Raw genomic sequence first — 16,611 nt, 5'->3', positions numbered from 1 at the left:
GTCTTTCGGGTTACAAAGGTCGACAACAAGCTACACAATTGGTCGGAAGCTCACTCTGGCATTCCAGGTGACAGTCGCATTGAGGAAAAACAACAGGAAAAACTCAGCCATTATCAGGACCTCAAAATTGAACTGCAAAGGCTCTAGCATAAACCAGTACAGGTGGTCCCAGTGGTCATTGGCAAAAGATCTCAGCTGGCATTTGGAAACAATAAACATCGACAAAATGTCAACTGCAAAAGGCCACCTTACTTGGATCTGCGCGCATCATTCGAAAATACATCACACAGTCCTAGACGCTTGGGAAGTGTTCAATTTGTGATTTTGTGATACAAAATCCAGCACATAGATCTCATTTGCTGTGACGTGGTCTACGTGGGGTTGCCTTTGAAGACTGTTCGGAAACTGCAATTAGTCCAATGGGTGGCAGCTAGATTACTCACCGGGGCATCATACAGGGAGCATACCACCCCCCTGTTGTGTCAGCTCCACTGGCTGCCGATCCAATTCTGAGCACACTTCAAAGTGCTGGTCTTGACCTATAAAACCCTATACGGCTCCGGTCCAGCATACCTGTCTGAACGTATCTCCTTCTACGTCCAACCTCAGAGCTTAAGATCTTCTGGGGAGGCCCTGCTCTCGGCCCCGCCTTTGTCTCGAACACGTTTGGCGGGGAAGAGGGTCAGGGCCTTCTCGGTGGTAGCTCCCTGCCTGTGGAATTCACTTCCCAGGGAAATTGGGTCATCGTCATCCCTCCTCACCTTTAGAAAGAAGGTAAAAACATGGTTGTGGGACCAGGCCTTTGGGCAATTAGGTTAAAGGACAATTGATAATGTTTGACTATGGCTTGGAGGTTGCTTTGGATAAGTTAAGCGGAGTAATCATTAGTATATGGATAGATAAATAGCCACCAGACTGGCAATAGCTAAATGGATCATAAGTATATTGTTTAATCTTTATTTATTAATGTTCATGTTTTTAATTGTTATATTGGCTATTTTGTATTTTATGATGCGCCATTGAATTATTGCCAATTAGAAGCCACTCTGAGTCCCCCCAGGGGTTGAGAAAGGCGGGGTAAAAATGTTCGAAATAAATAATAAATATATGGTAATGTAGACACATATTGTCCAAAAAGAACCTATATTAAAAAAACTGGTTTATGTGGCAGTGTAGATCCAGCCAATGTGGACGGATATCCGCTTTTCTCACTCAGACACACATTCCTTGAAAAAAAGGATAAATACATGTGTCTTAAATGCTTAACCCTGCCCCAGTCAATCACTTCTTATGTGGAAGGAATCCTATTACTCTTGAAGGATGCTTCCAACTCCAGCATCATAACATCTCAAAGAAGCAAGTGTAATCAGGAAAGTCCCCAATAAAGAGTTCCAATAAACTGCCAACTTCCATGATCCACCATTTGTGTCTTGACACTGCAATTTGGGCCCCTACTGGAGAAGAGGACTTGACTCCATTTCCAAAGAAGGTCCTTTGCAGAATCAGGTGGGAGCTATCTTGAGAGATCTTGGCTGAACAGGACAAAAACAATAGGCTCTCCAGATAGTCCATTCCCCTATAAACCCATTTCCCCAAATTGGTCTCTTGCTTTTGCAAGTTCAGGCTTCCTCCTCACCATCCGATGCTGTCATCTAGTGGTACAGGGGAGCAACTACACCTTGAGATAGTCTGGAATAGATCTCACAACAAGCTCCTCTGAGCCAAGGCTGCATCTACACTGTAGAATTAATGCATTTTTACACCACTTTAACTGCCATAGCTTAAGGCTATAGAATCCCGGGAGTTACAATTTTGCAAGGTCTTTAATCTTCTCAAGTTTTGTGTTTGGACAATTTCAACAGAAAAGAGGAAACCATGAAAATACAACAAATGCTCCGTTCAGCAAAGGACAATAAGGATCCTCTAACTTCTGCAGGAGTCTACTGTATACCTTATTTACTTTACTTTACTTACTTACTTAAACTCTGGCATAGACACTGAGAACTGGGAAGGCTTGGCCCTTGAGCGTTCCCAGCTGGAGGTCAGCTGTGATCAGCAGTGCTGTTGAATTTGAAGAGGCACGAATGGAGGCCGAAAGAGAGAAATGTGCCAAGAGGAAGGTGTGTCAAGCCAACCCTGATGGAGACCGCCTTCCACCTGGAAACCAATGTGGGAGAAGATGCAGATCAAGAATAGGGCTCCACAGTCACCTACAGACCCACCAGTACACTGATCTTGGAAGACAATCCTACTTGGACAACGAGGATCCTCTAAGTAAGTAAGTACTTACTTACTTAGGCTATCCCTCCTTGTCTGAGTATGATGGTCTTCCAAGTGTAGTGTCTTGGTGGTTGGGTACGTAAGTGACTGTGGAGCCCTATTCTTGACCCACATTTTCTCCTCCAGTGAGAGTATCGCTTTCCAGGTGGAAGGCTGTCACAGTTAGGGCTGGCTTGACACACCTTCCTCTTGGCACCTTTCTCTCTTTCTCCCTCCATTCGTGCCTCTTCAAATTCTACAGCACTGCTGGTCACAGCTGACCTTCAGCTGGAGCACTCAAGGGCCAGGGCTTCCTAGTTCTCAGTGTCTATGCCACAGTTTTAAAGGTTGGCTTTGAGCCCATCTTTAAATCTCGTTTCCTGCCCACCAACATTCCATTTTCCATTCTTGAGTTTGGAGTAGAGTAACTGCTTTGGGAGACGGTGGTCGGGTATCCGAACAACATGGCCAGTCCAGCGGAGTTGATAATGGAGGACCATCACTTCAGTGCTGGTGGTCTTTGCTTCTTCCAGCACGCTGACATTTATCCACCAGTTTTCCCAAGAGATTTGCAAGAGGCAACACTGATGGAATCATTCTAGGAGTTGCATATGACGTCTGTAGACAGTCCATGTTTCAGGGTTGGGAGGACAATAGCTTTATAAACAAGCACCTCGGTATCCCTACGGATGTCCCAGTCCTCAAACACTCTCTGCTTCTCTGACTAACTGATCAGTGTAAAGGTGAGGGGGGTCCAAGACTCCAGAGACCAAGCTTTGAATCTCGACTCAATCATAGCAAGCTCATAGGATCACATTAAGGTCTACCGTATACCATGCAGCTGTGGACACGTCTACATAGAGACCCTCAAACGCAGCAACACTGCCCAAACATGGATCAAGGAACATGAAAGGCACCGCAGACTGATTCAGCCAGAGAAGTCAGCCATAGCAGAGCACCTGATGAACCAACCTGGACACAGCATATTATCTGAGAGCACAGAAATGCTGAACCACTCTCACAATCACCATGTCAGACTACACAGAGAAGGCACTGAAACCCACAAGCATGTGGACAATTTCAACAGAAAAGAGGAAACCATGAAAATGAAAAAAAAATCTGGCTACTCTACAATCAGGACAGTAAATAAAGATCAGCACTCAGAAAACAGGCGAATCCCAGACACAAAACAATCAGGGCCAGCTAACACCTCCCAACAAAGAATCCCTCATGCAGCAACCAGCCAGGCTTTGAAGCTACAAGGCTATTCTATGCTAATCAAGGTGGTCACTGGCAAAATTCAGACTTGCCTCAGACAGACAGTTCTTTCTCCCACCCTGGACATTATTCCACAGATATATAAACCTTACTTGCCTACTTTTGAACAGACCTCACAACCTCTGAGGATGCCTGCCATAGATGTGGGTGAAACATCAGGAGAGAATGCTTCGGGAACATGGCCATACAGCCTGGAAAACTCACAACAACCCTATGTTGATTTGGTTATGACTGGATGAGATAGGGCCCTTCCACAAAGTTCTATATCCCAGAATATCAAGGCAGAAAATCCCACAATATCTGCTTTTTAATTGAGTAAACACTGCCATAGATTCCAGTTCAAAAACAGGTAAACGTGGGACTTTCTGCCTTGATATTCGGGGATATAGGGCTGTGCGGAAGGGCCCAAGGTTATTGAAAATGTGCAAAATGTGTTATTGCAAGATACTCCCAAAGAAACAAAGCCTAAGCAGTTTAAGAAAATGTATTGTCGAAGGCTACCTCTGAGGATGCTTGCCATCGATGCAGGTGAAATGTCAGGAGAGAATGCCTCTAGAAAATGGCCATATAGCCCGAAAAACCTACAACAGCCCAGTTTAAGAAACTTTTCAAATGTACTATCAAAGGCTTTCATGGCCAGAATCACTGGGTTGTTGTAGCTTTTTTGGGCTGTATGGCCATGTTCTAGAAGCATTCTCTCCTGACATTTTGCCTGCATCTGTGGCAGGCAACCTCAGAGATTGTGAGGTTTGTTAAAAACTAGGCAAGTGAGGGGTTAATATATCTGTGGAATAATGTCCAGGGTGAGAGAAAGAACTCTTCTCTGCCTGAGGATAATGTTGCCATTGACCACCTTGATTAGCATAGAATAGCCTTGCAACTTCAAAGCCTGGCTCGTTGCTGCATGGTGGATCCTTTGTTGAGAGGTGTTAGCTGGCCCTAATTGTTTCTTGTCTGCAATTCCCCTGTTTTCCTGAGTCCTGATCTGAGAGATATTGACAAGCTGGAATGTATCCAGAGAAGGGTGACTAAAGTGATCAAGGGTCTGGAGAACAAGCCCTACGAGGAGCGGTTTAAAGAGCTGGGGATGCTTAGCCTGAAGAAGAGAAGACTGAGAGGAGACATGATGAGGGCCATGGATAAATATGTGTGGGGAGGTCATAGGGAGGAAGGAGTAGGGTTGTTTTCTGTTGCCCTGGAGACTACGACATAGAACAATGGCTTCAAACTATAAGAAAGGAGATTCCACCTGAATATGAGAAAGAATTTCCTAATGATGAGAGTTGTTCAGCAGTGGAACTCTCTGCCCCGGAATGTGGTAGAGGCTCCTTCTTTGGAGGCTTTTAAACAGGCTGGATGGCCATCTGTTGGGGGTGCTTTGTTCAGCGGTGGAACTCTCTGCCCCGGAGTGTGGTAGAGGCTCCTTCTTTGGAGGCTTTGAAACAGAGGCTGGATGGCCATCTGTCGGGGGTGCTTTGAATGCAATTTTCCTACTTCTTGGCAGGGGGTTGGACTGGATGGCCCACAACATCTTTTCCAACTCCGATTCTAAGTGTGAATGTTGCAACATGCCACCTTGATCATTTTTATTTTATTTATTTCCTATATTTATACCCAGACCTTCTCCCCCTAACTGCATTGAATATCCTTGCAGTTTCAAAGCCTGGCTGGTTGCTGCCTGGGGGAAACCTCCCAATCTCTGAGGATGCTTGGCACAGATGCAGGCGAAACGTCAGGAGAGAATGCTTCTAGAACATGTCCATGCAGGCCAAAAAACCAACAAAAACTCAACTTTTCCAATGTATTGTCGAAGGCTTTCATGGCTGGAATCACTAGGTTCTTGTAGGTTTTTTCGGGCTATAGGGCCATGTTCTAGAGGCATTTCTCCTGATGTTTCGCCTGCAGCTATGGCAAGCATCCTCAGAGGTAGTGAGGTCTGTTGGAACTAGGAAAATGGGTTTCTTTCTATATCTGTGGAATGACCAGGGTGGGGCAAAGAGCTCTCTGCTGAAGCTAGGGGTGAATGTTTCAGCTGACCACCTTCATTAGCATTTGAACTTTTCCAATGTTTTTTGTTGATAGAACCAATTAGGAAATGACATGGAAGCAGGAACACAAACTCGTGTTACATAGTTGCCTTTTTCTGCCAAAGAGGGCAGACACAACCCCCGAAGATGGAGCGTTATGGAACTGCGTTAATTCGACATGTGTAGACGCACCCGTGACCTCAGTGCCAGTCTCCTCCTCTTCGGTGGGGAAGGAAGCGGAAACGGAGGCCACGTGGGGAGAAGGAGGGAGGATCCAGAGAAGGAGGGGGGGGGGTTAATCCGGTTTCTGTTTCTCTTGCAGGGCGGGGGCAGGTAAGGGCAGAAAGAGCAAGGATTGGAGGGCAATTGGGGGAAATTAGTCCCCTTTTCTCCCTCTCCCCCCTTTAAGAAAACCTTCCATGCATGCTTCTGACTCTGCTTCTCTTTGCATTGCAGACCTGGATGCTCCCTTTCGCGGGTGGAAAAGATGGTAAGGAGGGAACGGGATCTTGGTGGGGAATTGACTTTGTTTTGGTTCAGACTTGGCTCAGCTTCGCCCTCCAAAAGGGCCTTGTTGAAGGAGGAGGCTTTCCAAGCCCTCTGAGCTTTGCCCTCAAGGCCAAGCCAAGACCTGGGCAATTGCACCCACGCTGCAGGTTTAATGCACTTTGACACCGCTTTAATCAACGCAATGGCGTCCTGGAGTTTGGTACTTTGGCGACTCCTGTATTGTCTGAGGCTTTCATGGGTTGTTATGAGTTTGTCTATGTCCCAGAAGCATTCTCTCCTGACGTTTCGCCTGCATCTGTGGCAGGCATCCTCAGAGGTTGTGAGGTCTGTTGGAAACTAGGAAAATTGGGTTTATATGTCTGTGGAATAATATCCAGGGTGGGAGAAAGAACTCTGGCTACCTTGATTAGCATTAAATAGCCTTGCAGCTTCAAAGACTGGCTGCTTCCTGCCTGGGGGGAATCCTTTTTTGGGATTTTTTTTTATCATGTCAGGAGTGACTTGAGAAACTGCAAGTCGCTTCTGGTATGAGAGAATTGGCCATCTACAAGGACGTTGCCCAGGGGACGCCTGGATGATTTGATGTTTTTATCATCCTTGTGGGAGGCTTCTCTCATGTCCCCGCATGAGGAGCTGGAGCTGATAGAGGGAGCTCATCCGCCTCTCCCTGGATTCGAACCTGCAACCTGTCGGTCTTCAGTCCTGCCGGCACAGAGGTTTAACCCACTGTGCCACTGGGGGCTCCACTTTTTTTGGGATGTGTTAGCTGAACATGATTGTTTCCTGTCTGGAATTCCCCAGTTTTCTGAGTGCTGCTCTTTTTTTACTGTTTTGACTTAGCAGCATCCCTCAAAGGTGGCATTGTTGTCTTCATACATCTGGAAGTAAGAATGTCAGTTTGATAAACACAGCTTCCACCGGGTTGCTGTGGGTTTTCTAGGCTGTATGGCTATGTTCCAGAAGCATTCCCTCCTGGCATTTCGCCCACATCTATGGCAGGAATCCACAGACGTTGTGGGGTCTGTTGGAAACTAGGCAAGTGGGGTTTATATATCTGTGGAATGATGTCCAGGGTGGGAGAAAGAACTCTTGTCTGTTGGAGGCAACTTTGAATGTTTCAATTGGCCACCTTGATTAGCATTGAATGGCCTTGCAGCTTCAAAACCTGGCAGGTTGCTGGTTGTTAGACTACATGGAGAAGCCATTAAATTCCACAAGCATGCGGACAATTTCAACAGAAAGGAGGAAACCATGAAAATTAATTTTAATTATTTTTTTAAAAATTACCAGTATTAAAAAAACCCTCTAAAATTAAGACGCTTGTTGAAGGCAAGTGTGAATGTTTCAATTGGCCACCATACTTAACATTTAATGGGCTAGCAGTTTCAAGTTCTGGCTGCCTCCTGCCTGGGGAATCCTTTGTTGGGAGGTGATTAGCTGGCCCTGGTTGAATCTTGTTTGGAATTTCCCCTGTGTTTGAGTGTTGTTCTTTATATACTGTTATGATTATAGAGGTTTTTTTCAGTACCGGTCGCCAGATTTTGCTCATGGGTGAATTTGGGGACTCTTTGGCTGTGCAATTCTGGGCACCGCAATTGAAGGGAGATGTTGACTCTAAGGACCCTTCCACACAGTCTTGTATCCCAGAATATCCACAATATCTGCTTTGAACTGCTTTATCTGTTCAAAGCAGATATTTTGGGATTTTCTGCCTTGATATTCTGCGATATAGGGCTGTGTGGAAGGGCCCTAAACTGGAATGTGTCCAGAGGAGGGCGACTCAGATGGTCAAGGTTCTGCAGAACAATCCCTATGAGGAGCGGCTTAAAGAGCTGGGCATGTTCAACCTGCAGAAGAGAAGGCTGAGAGGAGATATGAAGAGGGGCATGTATAAATGTGTGAGAGGAAGTCATAGGGAGGAGGGAGCAAGCTTGTTTTCTGCTGCCCTGGAGACTAGGATGCGGAACAATGGCTTCAAACTACAGAAAAGGGGATTCCACTTGAACATGAGAAAAAACTTCCTAACTGTGAGAGCTGTTCAGTAGTGGAACTCTCTGCTCCGGAGTGTGGTGGAGGCTCCTCCTTTGGAGGCTTTTAAGCAAAGGATGGATGGCCATCTGTCGGGGTGCTTTGAATGTGATTTCTTGCTTTTTGGCATGGGGTTGGACTGGATGGCCCATGAGGTCTCTTCCAAGTCAATAATTCAAGGATTCTAAATCCTGCCAAGTAATGCAGATTGAACTGAAGGCAATTCACCTGCATTGTGAAACGGCATGCATCATATGGCAGTGATTTGCTACCACACCCAGGATTCCATTGCATTCAGAAAAGGTAGCTAAAGTGGTGTCACACTGCATTCATTCCTCAGTGTAGATGCTTATCAGGCTGAGCTTGGGTGTCTGCATGGGTTGCCACATTATTTTCTTTCCGCCTTTTCCTGCAGTCGGCTTCTTTGGACCTGAAGTCGAAGGAGGAGAAGGATGCGGAGCTTGACAAGCGCATCGAGGCGCTGCGGCGCAAGAACCAGGCGCTGATCAAGCGGTATCAGGTGAGTGACAGATGCCTGAAATAAGGATACAAGTGGGAAAGAGACCCTTCTCATTGTGCACTCCAGGCATGGGCCAACTTTGGTCTTCTGGGTGTTTTGGACTACAACTCCCACCATTCCTAACAGCCTCAGGCCCCTTCCTTTTCCCCCTCAGCCGCTTAAGCGGCTGAGGGGGAAAAGGAAAGGGCCTGAGGCTGTTAGGAATGGTGGGAGTTGTAGTCCAAAACACCCAGAAGACCAAAGTTGGCCCATGCCTAGAGTACAGCATGGAAGAACTCAAGCCATGGAGTGGGAGAATGACTTTATAATAGCACTGTTTTTGCTCCTGGGTTATAAATGCCATTTCCCAATTGGTCCTGTCATAAAAGCATGGAAAAAGTTTATTAAACTGCCCAAAACTTTGTTTTTGCGGGTGGGACATCCTTCTATAGCACATTTTCGCTATAGTTTTTCAGTGACTATCTCATAGAGTCTCGACCAATTCAACCTAGTTTGTTGCAGCCACATAAACAAAGTTTCTGGAGCTTTTAAACTAAGTATCACCCAATTAAACAGGGAATAACACTTTCAAACCAGGAACTGTTTTTCAAACTTTGTTACATACTATAGTTTTTGTTTGCTGTCTGAAAAGTACAGCTACATTGTAGAATCGATGCGGTTTGATACAGCTGTAACTGCCTTGGCTCAAGGCTAAGTAAACAAAGAAGTAATTTAACATTTACATAATGTAAATAGGGAGTCCCCCGGTGGCGCAGCGGGTTAAACTGCTGAGCTGCTGAACTTGCTGATTGAGTCGCCTTCGGGCTGAGAAAGACGTGATAGAAATACTGTAAATAAATAAATAAAAGTCGGTGGTTCGAATCTGGGGAGTGGGGTGAGCTCCTGGTGTTAGCCTCAGCTTCTGACAATTTATTTATTTATTTACAGTATTTATCTACTGCCTTTCTCACCCCTGGGGGGAACTCAAAGCAGTTTCAAACTAGCAGTTGGAAAACATGCTAGTCAATGGGTACCACTCCAGCGGGAATGTAATGGTGGTCCATGCAGTCATGCTGGCCACATGACCTTGGAGGTGGCTACGGACAACGCTGGCTCTTTGGCTTAGAAATGGAGATGAGTATCACCCACCAGAGTTGGACGTGACTAGACTTAATGTCAAGGGGAAATCTTTACCTCTTATAATGCCACAAAACTTGATCCAAAAATAGAGTGTCGACAAAACAATGTGCAGATGAAGCCACACCCTTCAACCTGTCACTGGAATTGACTAATAATGACTACAGAGCGTGTGAGCATTGGGAGGATCGAAAAGTGATTTAGCATAGAATTAATCAAGCATATATATTGATGCAGTACATGTAAAATGGGTGTACAAAAATGTCTTTGCAACTATGTCTAACTGCCAGGATATTTGTATAAAAATAATAAATTTATGCAGATACGCTGCACAAAAATGCAGACAGTGTTCCCTCACTACTTCACGGTTCGCTTTTAGCGGACTCACTGTTTCGCAGGTATTTGAAAATATTAATTAAAATATAAAATATTAAATATTTACGTCCAGTGGAGGTCAGGGAGGCTAGGGACTCTGGAAGTGCGGTGGCCTGAGGCATGGTGGGAAAGGCCTGCCTCCCTGGCCCATTGCTGCCTGCGTGGCTCTGGACGCTCTGCGGAGGTCAGGGAGGCAAGCAGGTGCCCTTGGGATGGACTGGGAGGCAGGTAAGGAAGTGTGGGTAAGAAAATCTATATAAATAAAAATGTAATGTTCATTTGTGGGATTAACATAACTCAAAAACCACTGGACGAATTGACACCAAATTTGTACACAAGACACCTCTCAGGCCAACGATCACTCATAAAAACACTGAAAAACACAGTGAACGGGACTTAAAAAGCCAGAAAACCAAAAATACATTACAACACATGCACAAAACCACATATATATACACAAACACACATTTATACATACATATATGCATATGCACACACAAAACACATACACAGAAAGGGAGAAGGAAGGGGGAAGGAAGGAAAGAAAGAAGGGTAGAGAAGGAAGGATGGAGAGAAGGAGGGAGAGAAAGAAGCAAAGAAGGAGGGAAGGAGAGAAGGAAAGAAAGGTAGAGAAGGAAGGAAGGAGAGAAGAAAATAAAAAAGTGAAAGAGGGAAGAAAGGAGAGAAGGAATGAAAGAGAGAAAGAGGGAGGGAAGGAAGGAAGGAAAGAGACAAGGAAGCATGGAACCAAAGAGCAAAGGAAGTGAGACAAGAAACAGGTAGAGAAAGAAGGGAAAGAAAAAGAGGGAAGGAAGGAAAGAGGGAGAGGAGGAAGGAGAGAAAGAAAGAAAGAAAGAGAGAGAGAGAGAGAGAGAGAGAAAGAGGGAGGGAAGGTTGACCAGAGCAACGCGTGGCGGGTACAGCTAGTAATATATAAAATATATAAAATAATGTATAAATATTAACATTAATATGGCGCCCCTACTTTGCAGATTTTCACTTATTGTGGGTGGTCTTGGACTGGAACCCCCACAATAAGTGGAGGAACACTGTAGTTGTTTTGATGCCATGCCTTCTGATGTTGTTACTTGGTTGATGCTACTACTTCAGGGAGAAGGGCCCTGATTTGGCCGAGGGAGTGGTGAGTAGAGGCTGGTCTTGGAATTCAACCCCACACTGCCCAAGTCTCAAGTCCTCAATGAGGAAGAGTTAGTATAGTCTAGGGGTTTTTCTTCCCTCGTGTCTCCTGAATGACAGTTGGGAATGCATCTATTTGCTCTCTCATTCTGATTGGTTATTTAAAATGTATACTTTTCTACTACAAGCTTTTTGGATCTGACTTTTGCCTTCTGATGTTGTTACTTGATATGTAAAGTATGTGCTGTGTGCTTTGAGATCTCTCTCTGCTTGTTTGTCAAGAGAGATGGAGTGATTGAGTTTTTCCATCTCTTGAAACCTTAGAAGAGATGGGTGTTAGAGTAGCTCAGATCCAGGTATTGATTATTAAGAAATGCAGTCATTTCTTATCATTGTAAATAAACCTTTTGTGATTTTTTAAAAGATTGGACTCTGAATGTTTGCCTCCTAAGCTCCGAGTCCTTTGCAATCACATCACATTGCACTTCGCACTTTGCTCGCTAATGAGCTGATGCTCAACTTTTGTATCCTGTTTGTATTTTTGGATTCTCTGCTATATTTTAGGGTAGTTTTCCCCAACAAAAAGGGCTCCCTAACAGCTGGATGGCTATCTATCAGATGTGTTTTGATTGGGTGTTCCTGCTTGGCGGAACAGGGTTGGACTGGATGGCCCTTGGGGTCTCGTCCAACTCTAGAATTCTCTTGAGTTCTGTGATGGGGGCACCTGGCTGTTCTTTGGACCCTATGAATCAGGATACACTTAGCTGGCCTCTGTGTCTGTTGGGAGTGTGTGCATGGCAAAGAAGATGAGACTCCTTAAGCTAATTAGCGTGGCACATGGACAGGCACGTCCGCAGGTGCTGTGGCCAAAGGGTCAGCTGATGCTGGACTACCCTGTGACCTGGATCCTCTACAGGGAGGAAAAGAAAAGCCAAATCTACCAAAACCTGAGACTGGGTCAGCTACTTTGCCTCTGGCAAAGTTGGGCCACCCAGGCTTCTATATAGTCGAGTTTCCCAGGCAGACGTTTTAGGAAATGACGCAGTGCCAAGTTATATTAAGACTGCTACTGTGGTTGAATTCTGTGGAATTGTAAAGGCTGACTATATATAATCTTCCTGGTGTGTGCACTGACTCAGGAGTATCTGGTATAGAATACATGAATGACACTTTTTAAAAAAGCAATGTTTTATTCAGTTTGGCAGATTAATAAACTTTTCCCTATGCTTCCCTATGTATAATTGCAGTCTCCCTCGCCTGCAATTATATGATATGGAGGATGGATTTTCATTCACTGGACCATATTTGGCACAAATATCCGATACACCCAAATTTGAATACTGGTGGGATTTAAGGGATTGATTTTGTGATTTGGGAGTTGTAGTTGCTGGGATTTATAGTTCACCTACAATCAAAGAGCATTCTGAACTCCCACCAATGATGGAATTGAACCAATCTTGGAACACAGAACTCCCACGACAAACAGAAAACAATGGAAGGGTTTGGTGGGCACTGACCTTGAGTTTTGGAGTTGTAGTTCACCTACATCCAGAGAGCACTGTGGACCCAAACAATGGTGGATCTGGACCAAACTTGGCATGAATACTCAATATGCCCAAATATGAACACTGGTGTAGTTTGGAGAAAATAGACCTTGACATTTGGGAGTTGTAGTTTCTAGGATTTATAGTTCACCTACAATCAAAGAGCATTCTGAACCCCACCAAACTCCCACACAGAGCCCCCATGCCTTAAAGGGACTTGCTGGTACGAGCCTCCCTCCCAAATTTGCACGGTCTCCCTCACCCGCACATGTGCACCATGCTGTCATGCACCGAGCATACCTGCTCTCCCCTTCCTTGCTTGGAGTCTCAGAAACAGCCCTCCCCTTGGCTAGGAAGCTGGCCAATCACAGCAGAGGAGGGCTTTTGGTGGAAGGATTCACCCTGTTTCCAAAAAGGAAAAGAAGGACAGGCGAAGAACTATGGCTGGGGATATGGATGTTCTTGGGAAAAGTTTAGGGTTTTCCGTGGGAGAGGAGCTTGGTTATGATACACTTGATTCCTTTCCCCATTTATAGGAGATTGAAGAAGACCGGAAGAAAGCAGAGCAGGAAGGCATTGCTGTGACCGGAGGGCGACGACCTCGGGCTGCCGAAGGGGATGCCATTTTGCCGGAGAGGAGGCGAGGGGAGCTGGATTCCCCAACTCTGACTGTCCAGGTTTTGCTATCACAGGAGGTGAGCAGTCCGTCGAAGGATATGTCTGTCTGTAGAGGAGGCAAAGCCAGTGCAACACTATTCTTTGGCCACAGTAGAGTCTGGTGTACAGTGGCTGTCTGGTGTACAGTGGCCCTCCCTCTCTCACCTTCTCCCTTTTCACCTCCAACTCCTCCTCCTCCCTCTTCCCTCTTGGTTCCAAAGCAAACCTCATCTCTGTTGCTCCTGTCTCTTCCTCCTAAAATGGAGGGGATGGGGCTGAGTGACATCATTACCTCCCTCCGAGGAAGAAGAAGCCTCTGGGAAGCGAAGGGGGTAGCAAATAAGTGAGTGGTGTTTTGGTTCCTAAGACCAACAAAAATGTGTGTTTTCCAATGGTCTTATGTGAATCCTGTGAATTGTCATTCGACCCCCGAAGGGGTCGCGATCCACAGGTTGAGAATCATTGCTCTAAGGCTTAATGGGGGTGACTTGCCCATGGCTCAGTGTGTTTACATGTTAACCAATAAGTTTTTGAAGCCATGCATTGTTTATCCATGGTTGAACTGGGTTTGAATCATGGTCTTCCTAAATCTTAGCCCAGCATTCAAAGCCACCACATTATGTTGATTTGCAGTGTATAATTCTTGTGTTGCAAAAGTTTTAGTTGCTTCCAATCCTTTTCTGGGTGCAGTTCAGTCCTGGTAGCAATAGTAGTGATGATGATGATAGCAATAGCAACAGCAATAGTAATAATCAACATTAATGGAGGTCAATAGTAGAAAACTGCTTAAAGTGCAAAAGACAAAGAGGGAACACCGTAAAAATACAGTGCAGAGCAGAAGAGAAAAATGGCGAAAGAAGGCTCCTCGTGGACAGTTCCTGGGAAAAATTGAGAGCAAAATTGACAAAGAAAAAACATGGATGTGGCTCACAAATGGGACTTTGAAAAAGGAGATGGAGGGCTTGATTCTGGCAGCCCAAGAACAAACCATTAGAACCGATGCCATCAAAGTCAGAACTAAAAAGTTGATGACAGATCCCAAGTGTAGACTCTGCAAGGAAGCAGATGAAGCAATCGATCACATCCTCAGCTGCTGCAAGAAGATCACACAGACAGACTACAAGCAGAGGCATAACACCGTTGCTCAGATGATCCATTGGAACTTGTGTCACAAATACCATTTGTCTGCAACAAAAACGTGGTGAGATCACAAGCCTACACAAAATGAACATGTCAGACTACTGTAGGACTTCCGAATTCAGACTGACAAGAGTTTTGGAGCACAATACTCCTGACCTCACAATCATGGGGGCGAAAAAGCAAAGTATGGATTGTCGATGTTGCAATTCCAGCAAAATTGAAGAGAAGCAACTGGAAAAGCATACACGATATGAAAATTTAAAGATAGAACTGAGAAGACTCTGACACAAGCCAGTCAAGGTTGTCCCAGTGGTGACCAACACACTGGCTGCAGTGCCTTAGCCTGCACTTAAAAATAATCAGAGCTGACAAAATGACCATCTATCAGATGCAAAAGGTCACCCTACTTGAATCTGCATGCATTATTCACCAGTTCATCACACAGGTCTTGGGAAGTGTCAAACATGTGATCGACTGCAAAAGCCAGCATAGTGATCTTGTTTGCTGGGTATTAATCTTGTTGTGTATCAAATAATAATAATAATAATAATAATAATAATAGTTACCTGCCTCTTCTCACGGCTCTAGACGGGGTGCAGCACAATTAAAACACACTGCCATACAATTAGTAACGTTAAATAGATACATTAGAACACATCATCACAAATACATATATTAAAATACATAGTACAAGAATTAAAATAAATCAACATATATTAATATACAAAGAGAGTGTACATTTAAAACCCAGCTTTTAAAACTTAGTGGGTAGGTTTCCTGGAAGAACCAGGGCTTCAGTTCTGTCTTGAATGCTGGCAGCTCCTTTTATAAAATCAGACATGGCTTGGTCCAGATTATTTCAAAGATTGTGTTTATTTATATAAGCCTTGCTGGCCTTTGAGATCTGTGGGATGGGCTTTTCTGTCATTCTCCCCACTTCCAAAAGTATGTTTTGTGTAGATACAAAAGAGTGGTTCTTGGTGGTTGCTCCCAGATGACGAAACTCCAAATTGAAAGGAGTATTGACCAATCTTCTTGTTTTCCTTCTGGCTGGCAAAGAACCTTTAGTCACAGTCTGTCTGCAGTGGAAAAGTATTTTAAAATGGCTGTGCTGGACCTTTTGATGCTTTCCTGTTCATTTATTATTAATGTGCCTATGCTTGTTTTAATGGTATAGTTGGTTCAGTTTGTATTTTGATGAGCATGATTCTGTTGTTGTTATTCATGGCAGGTGTTGTTGGAGTCATGGATTTGGAAGGAGAATTATAAATCCTTAAATGCTCTATATTCAGTTAGATCAGACATGGGCAAATTTTGGCCCTCCAGGAGTTTTGGACTTAAACCCCCACAATTCCTAACTGCCTATTGGGAGTTGAAGTCCAAAACACCTGGAGGGCCGAAGTTTACCCATTTTTATTTATTGTGTCAGGAGCAACCAGACATTTGTGTTACATTTTTAACAAAACAAACAAACAGACAAACAGACAAAACACAAAGTTTGTAAGCTTGGTAGTTGATTAAATGTCCTTTGAGTAGTATCTGGCCACTTGGAGTGCCTCTGGTGTTGCCGCAAGGGGGTCCTCAGGTTGCATTGCAGCAGGTGGTCTGTGATTTGCTCTTCTCCGCACTCGCATGTCGTGGATTCAACTTTGTAGCCCCATTTCTTAAGATTGTCTCTACATCTGGTGGTGCTAGAGTGCAGTCTGTTCAGCGCCTTCCAAATCGGCCAGTTTTCTGTGTGCCCAGAGGGGAGTCTCTCATTTGGTATCAGCCATTGGTTGAGTTTCTGGGTTTGAGCCTGCCACTTTTGGACTCTTGCTTGCTGAGGTGTTCCAGCGAGTGTCTCTGTAGATCTCAGAAAACTATTTCTTGATTTAAGTCATTGACGTGCTGGCTGATACCAAAACAGGGGATGAGCTGGAGCTGTTCTGTTGGAACTAGGAAAATGCTAATCAAGGTGGCCAATTGAACATTCACAACTAGCTCCAACAGACAATAGTTCTTTCTCCCACCCTGGACT

The 16,611-nt window shown here is 44.8% G+C and overlaps 1 protein-coding gene across 3 annotated transcripts in view; it reads left to right on the top strand.

Moving 5' to 3' along the window:
* The first annotated feature begins 5,837 nt into the window (after positions 1-5,837).
* The window catches only part of LOC132780584 (coiled-coil domain-containing protein 9), a 28,296-nt gene continuing 17,522 nt past the window's right edge, over positions 5,838-16,611 (top strand). For 2 of the 3 annotated variants that reach the window (XM_067461742.1, XM_067461740.1), the window contains exons 1-4: positions 5,838-5,897; positions 6,021-6,054; positions 8,518-8,622; positions 13,331-13,489. In XM_067461742.1, the coding sequence (XP_067317843.1) occupies positions 6,052-6,054; positions 8,518-8,622; positions 13,331-13,489 (267 nt within the window). In that variant the 5' untranslated portion in view covers positions 5,838-5,897; positions 6,021-6,051. Of the gene's footprint in view, positions 5,898-6,016; positions 6,055-8,517; positions 8,623-13,330; positions 13,490-16,611 lie in introns of all 3 variants that reach the window. The other variant, XM_067461741.1, reaches the window with a different exon arrangement.

This window comes from Anolis sagrei, chromosome Y (assembly GCF_037176765.1).
Source record: "Anolis sagrei isolate rAnoSag1 chromosome Y, rAnoSag1.mat, whole genome shotgun sequence".
In the NCBI taxonomy this organism is placed as follows: Eukaryota; Metazoa; Chordata; class Lepidosauria; order Squamata; family Dactyloidae; genus Anolis; species Anolis sagrei.
This window is presented reverse-complemented; position numbering and strand designations above follow the sequence as displayed.